Raw genomic sequence first — 19,706 nt, 5'->3', positions numbered from 1 at the left:
CGTCAGTGCTGTCGTTTGCTATATATTAGTCTGGTCCAATGGACATCTCGGGCTGTTTCAGATTGTTTCAGGTTGGCGTGTCCCCACTTTTTCTATGGTCTCTACATGCTTATCAGGTAGTCAACGCTGGCCTTGGGTCGTATGTGGAGGGGCAATTGAGGGGTTTCTTAGATTGCGTTACATTGGGTTTGTAGTTACGTGCTGGTGAACGATTGTGAGTTCAATATATTTCATCAATTGAATCGTCTACTATACATACATGAATCATAGACAGGCTTTCCTCCCGCGCGGCAAGAACCAATATTAACGAGTGTGAGAGAAGTCAAAGAAGGAGAAGGTTTAAATAGGAGTAGAGTACATCGACAACCCTGCCTGCCGCTGCCCACATGTTAAATACATATGTGAAAAATGCAAAAAAAAAAAAAAAAAAAAAAAAATGCAAAGGGAGATTAGAGTACACTGCGACTCTATCGAGGAGGATGCTGTGGCGTAAGTTGCCCCGGGTGTGGCCCAGCATTTGACCCTTGACTGTAAACCCGATGGTGTCCTGGCGCCCCGTGAGGGCCTGGGACAGCCTCGCTCAAGGTCCCAGATACAGGACCTCGTGCTTGGAGGGGATGGACGGCACCAATCGCCTGAGGAGGCCCACCAGGAGCATAGCTCAATCCGCCTGCTGAGTTTGATTGGAGAATCGCCGGGGGTGTATAAGAACGACCCATAGACATTGCTTGATGCGGTGGCCCAGGTAGACCTGCTGCCCGAGACACTTGAGCTTGCGGAGGTGGTGTGTTATGACCGTAATGTGCACCAGCGAGACCGAGCGCAGATCTATGTGGTGGCTGTTGGTGTGCTCCACTAACCATTGTTTGCACATGTTGCTGGTAGGTCTGATGACCGCTATGATGTTGCTGGGCGGACATATGCGTCGGCGCCGGTGTTGCTGATGCTGGTGTAGCGTATGCCGCGCTTGCTGGAGGGCGCGACATCCCAAGCAGATTGGCAGGAGCTTGAATAGGAGTGGGAGGGCCTTGGCGGGAACCATAGGCGATTGTATTGGTACGGGGCGTGGGAGACCCAATTGGGGGGCGGAACACTTGGTTCTGTGCACCTAGGTCACGCGAGCCAACAGCTGCAGCCTGTGCATGTGCCGCGGGCGACGGTGCATAGACAGTCGTTTGATAGGAAGCGCGCTGAGAAGGAGCCGGTGAGGGGGTCGGAACGGGTGATGGGGCACTGAGGTTTGGCAAAGAGGGTCCTGATCCTGACAATGATTGACTCGAAGCGTAAGGTGAGTATGGAGGTTGCGGTGCCAGTGTTCCACTTGAGCGACTGCTCTGCTGGTGAGGTGGAGGCGGCTGTTGTTGCTGCTGTTGGCCTCGAGGATCAAAACGTGCCATCCAATCGTTATTAGCGGAAGCACCTGAGCTTCCTGGGACGGGTGTATAAGACTGATAATCAACGTAACCTCGGGATGGCGGTAGGTACTGGGCCTGCTGAATATAAACAGGAGTTTTCTGTGTCGCCATTGCGGAATGTGTCTCCTCTTGACGGGGCGCTGCTTGGGAATACGAATGCGACCCAGTGTAGACTGGCCGCGACGGAGAAGCCGCAGTTCCTGCAGGATTCGAGGCCTGGTCACTTGCGAACCGTTTACGTGGTTGAGGCTCTTCAGGCTCATCATTCAGGATGCTTAAGATATTTGACCGCTTAGCTGGCACTTGCCGAGGAGCCTCGGGTTCAGGCGGAGTTGGCGCAGGCTGCAGGGCCTCCTTGGGTGGTGATAAAACTGGCGGTGGTTGTGACAAGCCCACATGCTGGCCAGGTAGCGGATAATATGGCCTTTGGCTGATATGGTCGTGTCGGATAGGAGAAATATCTTGCTCCTGCTTCTGCAGTGTTTGTGCTGGTGAGCTGGGAGGCTTTGTGAGACTGGGTTGGCGGGAATGGGACCCTGTGGGCATAAGCGAAGGCTGGGGCTGATGCTGTATGTAGGACTGCTGCGTCGGTGGCAATGTGCCCTGTGTTGGGAGAAGTGGTGACCCATGTACATCAACACCCGATGTCCGGTATCCTTGAGAATGGAGAGGCTCTATACGTGCCATCTCAGGTGCGGGCATGGGCGTTTGGCGAGCCGAAATCGATGTTTCCTGAGGTCGAGTGGTCGTATGAGGCGGCACAGTAGTTGGAATCTCACGTCTTTCGTCCGGGAAATAACCAAGGCGTGGGCCTGGAGCGCGTGGTGGCAAGCTCGCTTGATGGGCGCGAGCCCTGGAAAAGTCATCGCTAAAGACAGGCCCGGGAGTCATAGGGGTACTGGCTTGTGCGAGCGGTGGATACCTTGAACCATTACGCTCCTTTTCCTGCGGAGGCCGAGCATGGAGGGGTACTGTCTGCGGAGATGGCGCCGTATGCTTGCTCTTCGACACAACTCGGGTCTCATCTGGCTCGGGCGCTGCAGCTTCTGTATGTGGAGCAAGGGGACGAGGCATGATGATGGATGAAGGTGTTGCTTCGTAGCGCCGTCTCGAGGCAATGTTGGGGGCAGCAGGTAAAGGACCCGTACGTTCTCCCCTAGCTTTTTTGTGCTCCGCATCTGCAACGATGTCTTCAAAGTCTTTCTGGCCCGAGTCTATGCGGCGCTGGAAGTAATTTTTGACCTTTATAGTATTAGCCACTTGAATAGGACTGACATTAAAAAGAAAAAGGGCATACCATCACAGTTGTCTTCGTCTTCATGAAGTTCGAGATGCCTTCGAAATCGCGACCAAAGTGTGCCAGTAGTTGAGGGAAGTCGCGCTGCTCTGGTACAGACCAGTAGCTAGTAGGTTGCAGTGACCCATACCCTACCTCTGACTGTCTGGTAGTCGTCGGAGTCTCTTGTTCCGCCGACTCAAACACCAACACTCCTTCTTTCTGGCGACCACGTCCGGACCTCGCTCGTGGGGGCAACTCTGCCACCGGTTTTTCAGTCGGCTCTCTGGCCGGCACCATTGCCGCTTCGTTCGCACCATCCATGGATGGTTCCGGCACCTCCAGTTTTGGGATAGCCCCAACAGAAGGTGCGATCGGCGCCATTGTCACAGTCTGGATCGGCTGCTCTTGTTGGATCGGTTGTGCCAATTGCTGTGGCTGGGGCTGGGGCTGGGGCTGGGGCTGTGACTGCTGCGGTTGTAGTTGTTGTTGTTGCTGCTGCTGCTGCTGTTGCTGAGCTACTTTGCCCCGTCGACCTCCACGAGAACCTGCACCGGTACGGCCTCGTCGGCTAGCGGGTTTCTCTGGTTGATCACCATCCTTGGCTCCCCGACGACCATTGCTAGTATGCTCCGTATCAGCAGAAGAGTCACCAAAGGTGGGCGCTGCAGCACGCCGTGGTCGGCCAGTATCTGTGACGGGAGCAGGCTCCTCCTCGCCTTCATAATCCGGCTTGACAACCCCCAAATCAGCCATGAGAGCATTAGACTTTGGTCGGGCAGACCTTCTGGCACGACCACGTCGACTCCAGCGCTTGTTGAGCTTGGCCTTATACTTGATCTCTTCTTTGGTAAGATAATAATGGATGATACATTGCCTGAAATCTCGTCCAGGCAGAGACTCGGCAATCTTACCCCATTTCTTCGGATGAGCCATGAACGCATCAGTAAAGATCTCATGCTCTTCGGGGGAGAAGTCGTTAGGCGGTGGGATAAATCCAAAGACATCCATAGCCTTATCAGGATCGATTATGTTGTTGGTGTCCTTATAAACACGTGCCTTTGCTTCGTCCAGCTCGAGCATATCTGGAATCACAGCCTCACGAGAAAGATCTGGTTGCGCAGTAGCCTTATTCCCACGTCGCCGTTCAAGTTCCTCCTGGGCGGAAATTTCTGAAGCTCGGAGAGCATTCTGAAAATCTAGCTCACTGTTTCCCTTGTATCTCCTTCCTTCAGCGGTGGTAGGTGTTGCTATTGCAGTGCCTGGAGGGGACACGGGGCCTGGCGTCAGCGAATTTTTCTCTTTCGAACGATCCAGTTCATGCACGCGCAGTCGCCATTCCTTGTACAAGTCTACGTAATCATGTTGTAGAGCAAGATTCTTCCTGGCAATCTCTTTCCGGCGCTTCATCATCTCTCCACGAAAGACTTCCTTGATTGACTGGTGAGCTGCGGCGTTTTCTTGGTAAATGTCAAGGTCGGAAAGAGGAGTGGGGGGACCGGAATTCAGGAATGGCAGGCTTTCGATGGTGACAGCATCAGCAGGAGGGAGTGAATCTAGGACCATCTTGGCTGATGATTCCTGGTCTTCGGCGTCCTTATCCAGCTTGACCTCGGGAGGAATAACTACTTCCTCTCGATCTTCGGCTTCCATTTTATTAGCCGGCAGTGGTGGATTCGGAGCCCTCTCCGGAGTCACATCGTTGGCAATCGCTCCCAACAATTGAATGCGCATAAGCAGTGCAACAATATTCGGATCTTCTAGTGGCGGAGGGGGTAATTCCGCACGCAAGGCTCGCATGTCCTTCTCGAAAGTCCGCTTTCGCTCCTCTAGATACTCTTGCGTAAAAACAACATTCTCATCTTCATCTTCGTCGCTGGTCCGACTAAAGTCTGGGATGAGAACATCGGTTTTATCTCCAGTGATTTTCTCTTTAGGTCCGACATCTTCCGTAGGAGGTAAGCTGGGAGTAGGGGCACGGGGATTTAAAGGCCTGGAGCGTTCGGGCGATACAGGAGACGCCTCCCTCTTGGATTCTTGTTTCTCCTTTCCAGGGATGATCTCCCCAGCTTCGGGACCCGACGTGCTGTCATCGATCGACATGCGCTGTTCTCGCTTAGGTTCCTCGCTAATAGATAACGCCCGCTCCTTTCCATCTATGGAATCACGCTTTGGAGTAACAATGGCATTAGGCGCGGGAAGAGGGCCCCTGTAGCCAGGGCGAACCCATTGTTTGTTGCTTTTAGGTGGCCCACGGGATACCGATGGTCGCTGTTGAAGAGCACGCGGGCCCGTAGGGATGCTTGACGAATGCATAAGAGGCGATGTATGTGGACCAGGTGATGATCCGCGATTGGCTGAAGGCGGGCCTCTTGCCGAAAGCTCTGGGGAGCTGACGATAGGCCCGGACTTGTTGGCCAAAGGCGTCTCAACTTGCGGTGCTGGAGGCTCTTTGCCTGTCATAGCCGCAGGGGCAGTGGGTGGGGAAAGGTCTGGTTGTCTCTGTGCACTAACAGGTGCCACAGAATGGGGTTTGGACGTGCGTGCCACTGGTTCATGTTTACTCGAAGTATCCAGAGTCTCATCACGTCGAATCCGTTGCTCCAGCGGTTGTTGGGGAGAAGTTCGGGAAGCCTTAGGACCCGTAGGAGGCTGTATAGGCCCGCGTGATAAAGGTTCATGGTGCTCTTTCTCTACCTTTGGGGCTAATGGGGGCGCGCCACCTGCATCGGACAGCCTCTTCTCTGCAGACAGGTCGGGGATAGGTGCGGTAACAGAGCCAAAAGCCGGGACCTGCGGAGCCGCAGGGGGCGGTGACCGCTTGATAGGAGTATGAAATTCTTTGGGGGGCTCTGGGCGAGGCACAGTAGTATCAGGCCGTTCAGATCGTTCGAGGTCACGCCTAGGCTCGGCTATGGACGGTTTGCGAGTCTGTTCAACGTTAGGGTGGTCGGGAACTCGATCGGATGTTGCAGGGCCAGTGTGTAGAGCCGGTGGGACAGGAGGTGCTGCCGAAATGCTAGGAATACGGTTTTCATTTCGATTCGGAGGCTGATCTCTCTTCCAAACATCGGCCGGTCTGTCTCGATCGTCGCGTTCCATACGTCGATCAAGTTCATCGCGACGTTCAAATCTTTCACGACGATCCAAATCCCGGTCTCTTTCGCGATCACGGCGATCAATCTCTCGGTCGCGGTCCATTATACGTTCTCTCTCACGATCCCGATCGCGATCTCGATCTCGTTCGCGGTCTCGATCACGCTCGCGGTCGCGGTCCCTATCTCGGTCCATAATACGATCCCTTTCTCGATCCCGGTCCCACCGGCCATCGCGTGAACGACTTCGACGTCGAAAGGAATCACGGTCGTCCAGATAAGGAATGCGGCCGCGCCCACGTCCGATATCCCAATCTCCCCGCCCACGACCACGCATAGGTCCGCCGCGGGGGTGATGACCGGGTCCTGAGGATGGGATGTCGGCTGTAGTCGATGATACTGAAATGAGGCTGTCTCTGGAGCCGCGCCGCATCCGCACCAGATCTGGGTCTCTGCCAATAGGCTCCCTCATGTCGCGAAAGTCGCGAGGAGGCGGCGGGGAACGGGAGCGACCGCGACCAAAGCCGATCCGTGAATCCCTGGGGTCAAAGTCCCGGTCGCGGCGACCCCAATCGCGGTCAAGATCACGGCGGAATGGGGGAGGTCCATCTCGAACATCTCGAAAATCGCGATCGCGGTCTCTGTCCCTATCTCGAAGATCCCGATCCCGATCCCGAAAATCGCCACGGCCCGGATATCCTCGACCTCGACCACCAAAGGGAGCTCCCCTCGGTGGATCGATTAACGCCTTTGGACCTCGAGGCGGCTCTCGGCCCAGCGGGGGCAGATTCGCATCATCAGAGCCTCGAGGGCCGGCAGGAGGTCGACGGTCACCGAAGCGCTGTGGAGATCTGTCGCGGGAATTAAACCCAGATAATGGGGGGTATCGTGAAGACATCACCAGGTCATGCTAGAAAGTGTATTATCGAACAACCCGGCAGAGAGCCTGCTACAGGTCAGTTAACTGAATGAATTAAAAAAAAAATCGAAAAACGCAGTAAGAATCCAGGTTCGAGACTGAGGGACCAAGGGCAGAGCGCGAGGCAACGGGTGTGGAGAGCACGTGATCTTTAAAAGCGTGGAAGCACGGGCCAGAATAAAAGTATTATCTAATCGATCTAACCAAATCTAGGCAAGGCCCAGCAGTCGAGGAACTCGAAGATTTGATTGATGATTGACTGGTTCTTGATTTAGCGGCAGCCACTTGGCGTGGCTTGTTTCAAATGTGACGGAGGACGTGTGAGGGCGTGTGGATCAGCAGACAAAGAGGGGAGGTGAACGAGGAGTCAGGACGCCATGAGTATCCAAATTTTTTCCTGGGAACTGGAATCGCTGGATTGGATGCGTGCAAATGCCCTTGGTACTGCGATCCACCACCAAATCATCGCAGCCGCGTGGCTATTTACGTGCACATATGGTGATCTCCATCCCAAAATTCGAGAAACCAACGAGGAGAGGAAAAAATGATACGAAGGGGAAAAGATCAAAATAGAATAAAGAAATTAAAAACCATAACAGTGCGCACCTCTTGACAAAATGCAGCGGGTCAAGCAGCCAACTGTACAATAGCTGCAAGGAGTGTGTATAACCAGACAACAGGGCTAGATGACTGTTGGAACTTGGAGCTAATTAACCAGGATAATCGAAATTCGGCCAAAAATAACTGGGAATAATAGCCGACGACAGATCACGGACCGGCCTGAAAGTGAGGACAAGCTATACCACCAGGTACGAGAAATGAGAGTGAGAATGAAAAGAAAGACAATATTGACAGAAATCGATCGGAGGAGGAGAATGTGGACAATGATGAAGAAAAAGAGACGAGGAGAAAAGAAACGGGCCCAGAGGTGGATGAACGGATGGATGGGTTAGCTAGATGGGGTGGAGGGCCGTCTGCCGCCGGCTGTATGGTTGGGTTTAATTTTAGTTGGTCAGGGATTCTTCTTAAGGGGAACTCAAAAATAACTGCCCACTACTGGCCTTACAGTGACCGTGACCCTGGATTCACTTTCTTGCCTGAGGCCAGAGAGCTCGTCCGCCCTTCCACCCTAAGCTCATGATGTTGATGCCCCAGGCATTAAAGGGGCACCACCGCTGCATAGACGGATCAAAACTAACCAAATCCGGTTAGTTATCGACTGGCGCGCTACTTACCCCGATCCTCTTGTCACACCTGAGGCACTCCTCAGCGTTTTTTCTGCCCGGCCAATCACCCCACCATATTGTTACAAGCAGAAAAAGCCACAGAAAAACCTAAGAAAAACTTAACGCTGTCCGGATCTTGTGTAAAACGATTGCTTGCTTTAGAATCCAACAAAGAGCTACATTGCTTCGGCTTCGTTTTATTTCCTTTTCTTCAATATTTTCCTTTTTTTTTTTTTTAAGAAGACAATGTCCTCTCAACCAGCGGAGGCTGCCCCTCCTACCTCTGCTACTAATGCCGTCCTAGTTGCTTCGGAGCCCGTTCCTGAGGGCACTCATCAGGTTCAGGGTGTGGACTTTGAGCGTTTTCAAGGTCGCGACATTACTGTCGCTGAGATGGTGGATAATATGAGATATATGGGTTTCCAAGGTACTGCAGTCGCCGAGGCTACACGCATTATGAATGATATGGTAGGACAAACCCCCCTACATTGATATTTTTTTTATTTTTTTTGCAACCCGCTATTGGCATCCTCGCTGATATGGATTACTTATGTAGCGAGCCTACCGCCATCCAGAATCGGGAGAGAAAACGACCATCTTTCTTGGATACACTTCCAATCTAATCTCATCGGGCCTCCGGGACACCATTCGCTACCTCGTTCGCCATCGTCACGTTTCTGCAATTGTCACCACGGCCGGCGGAGTGGAGGAAGATTTGATCAAGTGTTTGGCCCCTACGTACATGGGTTCCTTTACGGCTCCTGGGGCTGGGCTTCGTGCGAAAGGACTAAACCGCATTGGCAATCTACTTGTTCCGAATAGCAATTACTGTGCCTTTGAAGATTGGTTAATCCCCATTCTGGATAAAATGTTGGAGGAGCAAGAGGCCGCCAAAAAGAAGGCTCAACAGACCGGTGATGAGGAGGATGAGCTTCACTGGACGCCCAGCCGTATTATCGAGCGGTTGGGCCGCGAGATCAACCATGAGGATTCCGTGCTTTACTGGGCCGCGCGCAACAACATACCCATCTTTTGCCCGGCGCTCACCGATGGCTCCCTAGGAGACATGCTGTATTTCCACACTTTCCGATCCTCTCCACAACGCCTGCGGGTGGATATCGTGGATGATGTGCGTCGCATTAACACGATGGCCGTCCGGGCCGCCCGGGCAGGAATAATCATCCTCGGCGGCGGTGTGGTCAAGCACCATATTGCCAACGCGTGTCTCATGCGGAATGGGGCGGAGCATGCGGTGTATGTAAATACGGCCCAGGAGTTCGACGGAAGCGATGCTGGAGCTCGTCCCGACGAGGCTGTCAGCTGGGGAAAGATCAAGGCGGACGCCAAGGCAGTCAAGGTGTATGCGGAGGCCACCGTAGTTTTCCCAATGATGGTTGCAGCCTCATTTGCTCGGGCCGACCAGTCTTCTGCAAATGCAGCTGACCAGGCCCAGAACTAAGGAAAGAGTCTTTTTTTTACGGTAGCAGGCGGGGTAAGCTACGGACACAGGACCGTGCGATGATTAGACGAAGATCACGCCAGAAGCCTGGTCGGAGACGGATTCCCTCGATCCTCTAATTCTATGCAGTGTCTAGAGGTGTGTTGAGCCCCTTGCGGGTACGCTGCCTGCTTCTCGAATCAGACACTCCATTAGGGCTCCAGAGGTGGCGGCGACAGAACCCCACCAGATGTGTCTTCTCGGTGGTGTCGGAAGAGGTAAGATATTCATTCTAGAAGGGAGGCGAACCGGATGATAAGCTCCGATGACAGAATCTGCCAGGGAACCGAGGAAGGGAAAAAAGGAAAATAGAGAAGAAAAGAAAAACTTTTGCTTTTCTGTTTTTAAGACTGGTTCTTACCACGAGAGAGAAAGTTCCATGTCCTGCGATTCCGGGGCGGGACAGGAACTAAGGCCATTAATTTGTCTTGCAGAGGCAAAGTGCCTGAGGCGGAAAGAATGGATCTCGAATCAGAAGGGAAGTTCGTTGTGGAACCAATGGAGCGCGTTCCACAGGTCGATCATTCCTGACCCGTGACAGTTGACTAGGTGGACAACTAAGGTTCCAAAGAAAAACGGATGGCCGAGTTAATTCCCTTAGTTCTGTATGGGATTTTGCCACAACGGAAAAGGGGGATGGCTACTAGTCGAATAGTATTGTCTCGAGCTTCACAGGGAAACGAGAGAAATTGAACATCCATCAGATAAAACGGAAATGATCCGACAGATTTTGGGACTTTTTGACTGGTAGATCGTAGTGTGCTTACCTTGCCCCTAATTAAGAATGATAATAGCCCAAGCCGAAGATCAAATAGAACTGGGAGAAATCAGATCTCCACCCCATCGGGAACAAGAAGGGGGTCGAGGTGGCAATCGGAGACTGGAGCGTCTTGTACTTACTAAGTCAAACAGAATGAATTGTTCCCCAACGAGGGCAACTGAAATAAATTCGCCCATGAATCCATTGGACCGGCGGTGAGTGCAGGTGATTTGGCTCTCGGCTGCATTGCCGCCTCATCTTTGTCTTTGGTTCCTAATTCCCCCCTCTCATTTTTCTGCCTCGTACTCATCCATTTTCCATTTCTTTGCTTTTTTTTTCCTTATTTCCCTCTTTGTCCCTGTGGCCTTTCCTCACTTTCTTTCTTTTTGCCCTTCTTTGCCTCGTGGTGAACATCCTTCTATTAGCACTCCTTCAGCAATCCATTGCTGTCATTTCCTTCCCGGGCTTAGACTGCCCCGTACTACTGATAAGCCATCCTTATCGGGGGGAATTCTAGACTCTCGCTTTCTGCTTCGTCGTTTGCTCTGTCAATTCTCCTTGTGCGCCTATTCTTGTTGAACCGCTAAATCTCTTCTTCTTTACGGACTCTTATGTCCTAAGGTAGAAGAGACGAGGACAGTGTCGCTTGCGAAGCTGTTTTATGCCTAGATGTTTGGTTTTTGAGTTTTGCTTACACCTTTAACACATCCTATCTTGGTCTCTTACTACTGTATCACTCAACATTAACCAGCTCTTGTGTTTGAGTCATCCTCCTCCTGTATTCCTCGTATACTGCCCTTGGGTTATTTTTTTACTTTTTTATTATATTTTCTCTTAGGTGACTCTTATAATTCCTGAGATCATCTTTGTTGATTTCCTACGAGCACTTCAAAAGCTCAGTAGGGTGTTACCACTCTCCGTTATTCACCATGGACACCACCGAGACATCGGTGACAGTCGAGCAACTTCCTCCTGTCACACCAGATATTGAACCACCTTCAACAACAGACACAGGTGCAACGACAGTCGCTCTGGACGCGCCGACCAACGACGCTCCAGAGTCTTCGACAGACCAATCGAACAACACTGTAGAATCACCTCTGCTAGTACCAGAAAACAATATCTCATCTCAAGATACTAGTGTTGAGGAGCATGAGCCTCCCGTCCGATCTGATATCTCTGCCCCTCCACGACCCCCACCTCCAGAGGCCGAACATGCTTACTGGGCGGAGATGGAGGAGGATACCTCGGTCCCGGACGAGGCTGAGATGAAGGAAATCGAGTCTGCTGCTGATGGGGACTACAGTGCCTACGAATGTAAGTCCCGTCAAATCACAGTCGGTAACATCGAAAAGCATTGCTAATAACAGTAGATCCTTACTGGGAGAAGAACTTCCACCCGGACCTGGACGATCCCGAGTATCGTCCCATTGAAAAGGCTCGCCTTACTTGGAAAATTCATGGGGTTAGAGGCACGAAAGAGCATCCCAATCGTGCCAAGGTCATGCGCTCTCCACCAGCCTACATTGGCGGCTACTGGTGGTCCATTAAGTTTTTTCCCCGCGGGAATAATGTTGGTTCCCTGAGTATCTATATTGAATGCTCCCCCACTATGCCCCTTCCTGACAAGACTTTACCCGATTCCGAGTTTAAAGTGCTCCGGGGTCCAGCTGATGTAGATATTAATGACCGTGCTCCCGACCTGAACCTCAACTTTGCCCACACAGATGACTCCGCAGCTTGGCTGGAGAACTACAAGTCACAGTATCCACCGGCTGCCAACGAAGAAAAAGCGACGTCCAATACTTGGAGAGTTTCGGCACAGATCGGTGTCATCTTATACAACCCAGATGAACCAAGGACTGGATGGATGCAGTCATCTTGCCATCAATTCAATCCACACAATCTTGACTGGGGCTGGACTAGTTTCCATGGTCCGTGGGACCAGATCCACCGCCGGCAGCGGGGCCAGCGTCAGGCACTACTCCGCAATGATACCTTAGCGTTTGATGCCTATATCCGTATCATTGACGACCCTACACGCTCATTATGGTGGCATGCTAGTGATTCGGAACCTACCTGGGATAGTCTAGGGCTCACTGGCTACCGCCCGCTTGGAGATTCCGTCATCAACCACAGTGCCGAGGTCGCGGGATTAGCCACATGGTTACACATTGCACCTTTCTGCAAGATCATTCAAAATGCCAATATCGTGGAACATCACGGCAACTGTGACGTCAAACCTAAGCCGCTCTGTGATGCATTGCAGAGGTTCCTCTGGCAGCTACGTTCCCGTAAAAATTCTCTCCAGTATGTGGACACCGACATTATTACATCTACGCTGCGCAATCTGCACGAGTACTCCGGAGATGTATGTGAGTTCTGGGAACGCTTGCGACGTACCCTGGAGTTGGAACTTGCAGGTACGAGTGCAGTGAAAGACTTAGCAGCGCTGTTCGACAGCCCAACTCCTGATCTGCTTCTACAGGAGACTCAAGGATCGGATGTGGTCAACACTATCCCAAAGGATTACAATTCCCGTATCTGCGTGCCTGCCGACCAGGTAAAGACAATGCGTGAAGCCCTCAGCAATTATTTGGATTCCAAACCAGGCCGTTGGGCATTGCCGCCTATACTCCATGTGGAGCTAAGTCGCCAGAAGCTCGATAAAGCAGCTCGGCAATGGCGGTTAATCTATAACCGGGTGGACCTGGACGAAGAACTGGACCTTTCGCCATGGCTACTAAATGGTCAACGCGGGAAGTATGTCCTGTACGGTTACATCGTCCACCGAGGTCGACGCACTTCGGGTAAATTCTTCAGCATTCTTCGCCCCGGTGGTCCTGGAACGAAGTGGCTGGCGTTTGATGACGGAAGCGACAACCGTGTCGAGTGTTTAACCCGTAAGACAGCCTTGGGCCCTCATCTAGGTCTAGATGCAAGTCAGAAGGTCGACCACAAAACTGGCCACGATGTTGCCATTGCTGTGATGTATATCCGCAGTGACCTCGCGCCACAGTATCTACCGGGTCCTCAAGGGCCATGGGATGCGCCTCCAGCTATGAAAGAATATTACGAACGTGGCATTCATCCCTACGCGGAATCATCTGACGGGAAGGTGGCAGGGGATATTCAGGTCGAAGTTTACTCTGCTCCACAGTATGATAAGCTGGACAGCTTGTTCGACACTTATGACCTGATGTCGCAGGCGAAGGCAGCCAACAAGGTCATGTATCTGACAGTGCCTCGGTCAACGAACCTCATTGAGCTGCGCAAGAAAATTGCTTTATGGGCTTCTGCAGGTGCCCAAGATCAGACAGGTCCAGAGCATATTCGCCTCTGGCAGATTGGACATACTCGCGACCGGTTCGGTCCTACACTCGCGTTTTCTCGTGTATCGGACCTGAGAACCACACTGAATTTGCCCCTGAAGACAGCTCGTTTCTGGATACAGGTTGTTTCAGATGGTGAGTTATCATGTACACGCTCTTAGAACAAGACGATACTAATTTTGGTGATAGTGGACGCAAAGTATTTCGCCATGGCGGATCCGCGGGAAGTGGACGTCGCACAGAACAAGCCTGAAGAGGCTGTTTTCGAACGTGAAGACTCCGATTCCTCTGATGATCAGCAATCTGTTGCTGAAGTCGAAGCTGGACGGGCGGGTCCATCTGGCACCGCGTCTCGCGTGGATGACACTGCGCAAGTTGTGACTACAGAAACCTCCTCCGAACACTTTGATAATAATGTTACCGAGAACTCGGGCGAGGGTGCTGCAGCATCACTGGAGACGAGTCACCCTGAAAATGACATCCCTAATGGGGCTGAAAATGATGCTGTCATTGCTGCAATTATTGCCGAGGATATCCAACAGATGGAAACGGAGCAATCAACTGACATTCCTCAAATCAACGAGGTCATGAACATGCCTCGAGCTATTGAAGTCAGCACTGAGTCTCTTACAACTGATGATGTTTCTGCTCCTTCAATGGAGCCAGAACCCGCGTTACCGGTGGACCATGTGTATTATTTCATCCAAATCTTCGATGTGGATGCACAGGCCTTGCGGACCGTCGGGTCATTTTTCTCTCAGAAGGAGGAGACTATCAAGGCTGCAATACGGAAGCACTTGCAATGGCCCGTGACCAAGGATTTCCAGGTCTGGCAGCGTGTCGATGGCACTACGGTGACAACTATGTCCTCTGCCGAGACCTTTGAGGTGTTCGTGCCCGATGGCACTTGCTTCATTGTCGGAGACAAGCTGAACAAGGACAAGTAAGTCAAGTCTTTCCTATTAATGTCATACCAAACAGTGTATTAATATGGCCACCTCTTAGACGTTTAAAACTCAACCAGCAAGGTTTACTTGCCAACCCTGATCAGCTGGTGCGGTATCTGTGGGCTAAATCCCGCAACCACCCCACCAAGGCATTCACCGGGTTCAAGACCATCGAAGCGTCATTCACCAATGAATTTTATAGCGGTGATTTAAACAAGGGTTACTACCATGGTAAAGGAAAGCACGTCTCTGATTCAGCCGCTACCTACGATGGAGATTTCGTCCTCGGAAAGCGTCATGGTAAGGGATTCTTGGAGTATCCTATTGGCGACACCTATGACGGAGATTGGTTCGAAAATCAGTGCCATGGCCAGGGCACCTTCGTCGAGAAGAAGACAGGCAACAAGTATGTGGGCGGTTACAAAGATGGTAAACGTCATGGGAAAGGTATCAGCTACTGGGAAGTAGCCGATGAAGAAATGGATCTCTGTCAGATCTGTTACTGCGAAGAGCAAGATGCCTTGTTCTATGACTGTGGCCACGTCTGTGCCTGTGTCACCTGCGCACGCCAGGTGGAAATCTGTCCAATCTGTCGGAAGAACATTGTCAGCGTCGTCAAGATCTACAGGACGTAGCGGGGCCTTGTCGATGAATATAATTATATCGTTTCCTTTTTGTTGCACCGGAGAATACGGCATACCCGGGGGGTTCGTGGATATGTTCCGCATTCATATCTATAGCTACTATCATTTTTGGTTCATTCGTTCGATTTTTGCGAAGGCGATATACGAGATATACGAGATTATAGATCAGACATTTTGAATGTACCGATTGACTTTTGTTGCTACACGTTTCCCATATCCAGAATGTGTATAAACTTTAAGCCAATGCCCATTGAAGTCCGCATATCAACTACTAGTATTCACTACACAAGATGTTCCGAAGACGATCACAAGGATATGTCATGGTATCTATTGGATTCACCACCTATCTAGTATAATAATAAAACGCATATCATATAGAATCAACACTCAAAGCACACATACGCCACCCACACCGACAATGAGAGAAAGCAGAAAAGAAAAACAGATGCTTTTATATTTCTTTCATTCATTCAACAAGCCATCTTGATAGAAACCAGGGATCAGAAGAAGAAAATATACACAGGTATTAGATAGTAAATGAAGATGCATCATAACTATTTGGTCGACTTCTTAGCCTTTTTCTTATCTGTCGTTGAGGCTTGAGATTTGGACTTTTTCTTTTCAGAGGTGGAGCCTTCAGATTTCTTCTCGGGGGTGGTGGATTCTTGGCTCTTGGGCTTGGTGTTCTTCTGAGCTTTCTTTGCTTTCTCGGGAGTAGTGGTGGCGGTCTTCTTCTTCGGTTCGGGGGCAGAGGATTCGGAGTCCTTGGATTCTTCTGTGGATTCGGGCTCGGACTTCGACTTCTTGCTGGGCTTGTTGAGGACGGCCTTGGGGTTGATACCCTTTCTGCGGAGACGGTTGCGCTCAGCGCGGGCGATGCGATCAGCGTCATCGTCTTCCTCGAAGGGACCGAAAGAGCCACCCTCGGTTTCCATGACGTTGCCGTCATCATCGGTGATTGGGGTCTTGTCGATGACATCTTCGTCGTCGGACTTGGGGGTAGCGCGAGCCTCAGAGGACTTAGGCTCGGAGGCGGCTTCGCCCTCGGGCTTCTTGTCTGTGGGGCTGGGTCCGGTCTTCTTCAACTTGCAGACGTAGAAACCGTCGACGTTCTCGCGGTGGGGGAAGTAGCGGCGGGTCATGGTCATCTTAGCATCGAAGTGCTTGCCCATGTATTCCTTGAAACCGGGGCTGCCGAAGTCACCCAGACCGGTGTCGACGATCTTCACGTTGGGACGCTTGCGCAGGACGTACTGGACGACGGCCTCGTTCTCCTCGACAGTTACACTACAGGTAGAGTAGACGATGTAACCGCCTGTTTTCGAGGAGTGGTCGACGGAGTCGATGGCAGCGAGGAGCAGCTGACGCTGCATGTGGGGGATAGCGAGGAAGTCGCGTTCGGTCTTGGAGGTCTTGACGGCAGGATCCTTGGAGATAACACCAGTACCGGTACAGGGAGCATCGAGCAAGACGCGATCGAAACCACCCATGGCCTTGGGGAAGGCTGTGCGGGCATCGAGGTGGGTCACGAGGGTGTTCTTGCAGCCGAGACGGTGAATGTTACCGATCAAACCCTTGGCACGGGGCTTGCTGGCATCGTTGGCGATCACACAGCCGGTGTTACGCATCAATGCGGAGATGTATGTGGTCTTACCACCGGGGGCAGAGGCCATATCGAGAACTCGCTCGTTAGGTTGAGGGGCCAATGCCATGACGGGGAGGAAGGAAGAGGCAGCTTGCAGAATGTAGTGACCAGCCAGATACTCTGGTGTGGCACCAAGAGGAACGGCAGACTCGAATACTTGGAGACCGACCTTGGACCACTTTCCGACAGGCTCGAGCACAACACCACGGTTGATAAGTGCTTGAGCCAGAGAGCGACGGTTAGTGCGCAGTGTGTTGGTACGGATGACAACAGGACGAGGGGTTTCGTTCGCTTCGAAAAAGGCGAAAGCCTCCATAGGTGTGAAAAGGTTGAACAGCTTCTCTGCGAGGAATGGCGTATATCCGTAGTAAGTGCAGATGTCGTCCAGAAGCAGCGATACGTAATCGGCGCGAGACTTTCCAGCCTGTCCCAATGTCTTCAAATCACCCAGAATACGGATAGTGTCTGTAATTCTTGTACGGAGGAGCTGCAGGTCAGGAGCCAGGCCTGGACCAGATCCTTCACCATCCCCAAACACATCAGGACGGTCCCCGGCGATGTTTGTCTGCATGGCGGACTCCTGCAATTCGCGCTCTGCCTCTTCCTCTTCGGCCTCCTTCTCCAGATCCAATTTCCGGGACAATCCCTCGATGTTTGCTGCCGTCAATTTTTCTTCCGCATCGGAAAGATCCTCGTCATCGGAGAACATCGCTTGGCGGGGATGGTCTTCCTCGTCCGAATCCATAACCGAGTCATCGTTCTCTGAATCGTCTTCATCCTGGCTATCCATTGAACCATCGCTGACGCCATCCAGATCACCGAACTCATCATCCAGCATTTCCTCGTTGTCAAGATCCGACATCTCTTCGTCTTCCTCATCGCTCGAGTCCATAAACGAGGGCTTCTTCTGTTCCACGGCCTTCTTCTTGCCCTTAGTCTCCGGCACAGCAACCTCCTTTTTGCTCTTGCCATTGACAGCCGCATTGACCTTCTTCTTCGGCGCTTCCTTCAAAGGCTCCTCCTCAACTTCGGCTCTTCTCCGCTTCTTGCCCGCTTCCGTCTTCGATACAGTCTCGCCAGCCTTGCGCTTCTTAAGCATAGTGATCTTAGACTCATCAAGCGGGGCCGGAGGGCCCTGCTTCTTCATACGACGACCCCTACCCATTGCGACAAGTGGTGTATTGTGGATGAATAAAACAGAAAAAAAAAAAAAAAGAGGGTATAGCTGTATGTTCTCCAAAAGGATCTAAACTTTTTTTTACCCTTTCACTTTTTTTTTCTCCGGGCGGTCAACATCGGCAGATAGTTCCTGGCAGGCGGTGGAAGCCGGAGCCCAGCATTGTTTCTTAATGCCTGAGGCAGAAACCCGATAGCGCAAGTCAGCTTCACCAACAACCCAATCGGGCAAAATGCGGGATGTCTAACTGAATGTGACACAGCATCCAATCGCTCGTTTGCTTTCCCTCACCTCTATACAATCACTTTACAATGTACACCTCCGGACCCGCGGCCGCCATGGCAGAAGTCAACTTTATCAAATCATTCATCTCTTCCCTGGACTCCCGCCCTATCAAGCTCCCCGCCGACTATGTCATCGATCCAGAACGAGTCGGGCGAGTCCCTGTACGTATAAATATCTCAGACATCTAAAACCAGCTGCCCCAAGGAATGATGTTCATACTAAACATGTCTCACATCAGTACCTCCTCCCCCGCATGCCAGCCCCCCACCCCGAAATGCCCAAGAAAGTGAAACAGGCTCAAGCCCCCGGCTCCGCCAAATCAATCACCGTGAACTTAAAATCCGCGCGGAATCCTGTCCTTGAAATCAAGCTTTCCAACAAGCCTATCTCTACGACTTCCGTTCAGGACCTCAAGGATGCAGTGCGGGACCGTGTGGTAGACGCTCAATCGAACAAGATTCCTCTGGACAAGATCAAGATCCTGTATAAGCGCAAGCCGGTTACGGGGAAGACTATCTCGGAGATATTGGCTGATGAGCCGGAGATGCTGGCTGGTGGGAAGGAAGTTGAGTTTGGGGTTATGATTATGGGTGGCGCGAAGGTTGTTGATGAGGATCAGGAGATGGTTGATCGTGGTGCGTCGCCCAAGGCTGCTCTTGGACCTAGTGGGGAGAGTGTTCTGGAGACAGACGACTTCTGGGAGGATCTGGAGGGATTCCTGGCGCAGAGGATTAAGGATAATGAGGAGGCGACGAAGTTGAGGAGCTTGTTTAAGGAGGCTTGGAGTTCGAGTCGGTGATTTGGTTTGTATGGCTTGGGTGTTGTGTTATGATACCTCTTCTTATGAGAACATAAGGTCCGGATACGAAGTCGAATATTCCTACTCATGAGTAAATAAACGTACTGTGGTATTTCTTGTAATAATGACATAAATTGTGGTATTCTATGGCTAGCTGAGTAGATCGGAATCGAATCCCGGTTGCCCTGTTGCTGTAGTGTCTAGCATCCTTCCCAACGGTATATCGGCGAGAGTGAAAGGGGTCCATGTTCGGATCGGCGGAAGGTCCGCAAAACGGAAAAGAAAAAGAGACTATATTACAGGGCATGGGTGTAGAGGCCAAACTGCGGATCACCATGGTTTAAGGCTGCTAATAAGGGTTAGAAGAGTGGCGGCTTAAGGTATGCCGGTGTAGCCATCACACACGATGCCAAAGCACCTCAAAAGAACGGGTCACAGGGGTACATGAATCGCAAATGTAACCAGTTGGTGTGAACAAGAAGACAATGAAAACTCTAAAGCACAGAAGACACCCTTCGTCATTTCATATAAGCCGGGGTAGTAATAGTAACAGTAATGCAGGGTGGATATGTTTAGGGGAATTGAAAAGGGATACCGGATTATGAAGATAAAAAGAAACTATAACCACACATGTAGAAAGGAACATATGCCAGGTAAGAGATCACTGGAAATGCTCAAGAATTCGCCA

The 19,706-nt window shown here is 51.6% G+C and overlaps 5 protein-coding genes across 5 annotated transcripts; 3 read left to right on the top strand and 2 right to left on the bottom strand.

Annotated features, from left to right (window-relative positions):
* Window positions 1-467: 467 nt before the first annotated feature.
* F9C07_2226710 (uncharacterized protein) lies at window positions 468-6,684 on the bottom strand (the record flags this gene model as incomplete). The annotated part of the gene is made up of 2 exons (XM_041285032.1): window positions 468-2,657; window positions 2,713-6,684. 2 exons carry the CDS (start codon window positions 6,682-6,684, stop codon window positions 468-470), a joined length of 6,162 nt encoding a protein of 2,053 aa, XP_041143687.1.
* Window positions 6,685-8,177: 1,493 nt separating this feature from the next.
* Window positions 8,178-9,390, top strand: F9C07_1861 (Deoxyhypusine synthase; the record flags this gene model as incomplete). Its single annotated transcript, XM_041290383.1, has 2 exons — window positions 8,178-8,399; window positions 8,488-9,390. 2 exons carry the CDS (start codon window positions 8,178-8,180, stop codon window positions 9,388-9,390), a joined length of 1,125 nt encoding a protein of 374 aa, XP_041143686.1.
* A 1,728-nt stretch (window positions 9,391-11,118) lies between these two features.
* On the top strand, window positions 11,119-15,103 carry F9C07_1862 (putative MATH and UCH domain protein; the record flags this gene model as incomplete). The annotated part of the gene is made up of 4 exons (XM_041290382.1): window positions 11,119-11,506; window positions 11,563-13,656; window positions 13,711-14,464; window positions 14,527-15,103. The coding sequence occupies 4 exons, from the start codon at window positions 11,119-11,121 to the stop codon at window positions 15,101-15,103; spliced, it is 3,813 nt and encodes a 1,270-aa protein (XP_041143685.1).
* A 563-nt stretch (window positions 15,104-15,666) lies between these two features.
* F9C07_1863 (putative nucleolar RNA methyltransferase) lies at window positions 15,667-17,922 on the bottom strand (the record flags this gene model as incomplete). Its single annotated transcript, XM_041285031.1, has 1 exon — window positions 15,667-17,922. The coding sequence occupies one exon, from the start codon at window positions 17,920-17,922 to the stop codon at window positions 15,667-15,669; it is 2,256 nt and encodes a 751-aa protein (XP_041143684.1).
* Window positions 17,923-18,136: 214 nt separating this feature from the next.
* Window positions 18,137-19,018, top strand: F9C07_2278342 (cell-cycle control medial ring component-domain-containing protein; the record flags this gene model as incomplete). Its single annotated transcript, XM_041290381.2, has 2 exons — window positions 18,137-18,380; window positions 18,458-19,018. The coding sequence occupies exons 1-2, from the start codon at window positions 18,246-18,248 to the stop codon at window positions 19,016-19,018; spliced, it is 696 nt and encodes a 231-aa protein (XP_041143683.1). The 5' UTR covers window positions 18,137-18,245.
* Window positions 19,019-19,706: the final 688 nt, after the last annotated feature.

This window comes from Aspergillus flavus, chromosome 2, assembly GCF_009017415.1.
Source record: "Aspergillus flavus chromosome 2, complete sequence".
Classification (NCBI taxonomy): Eukaryota; Fungi; Ascomycota; class Eurotiomycetes; order Eurotiales; family Aspergillaceae; genus Aspergillus; species Aspergillus flavus.
Note: the sequence above shows the minus strand (reverse complement) of the source record. Positions and strands in the feature narration are given on the sequence as shown.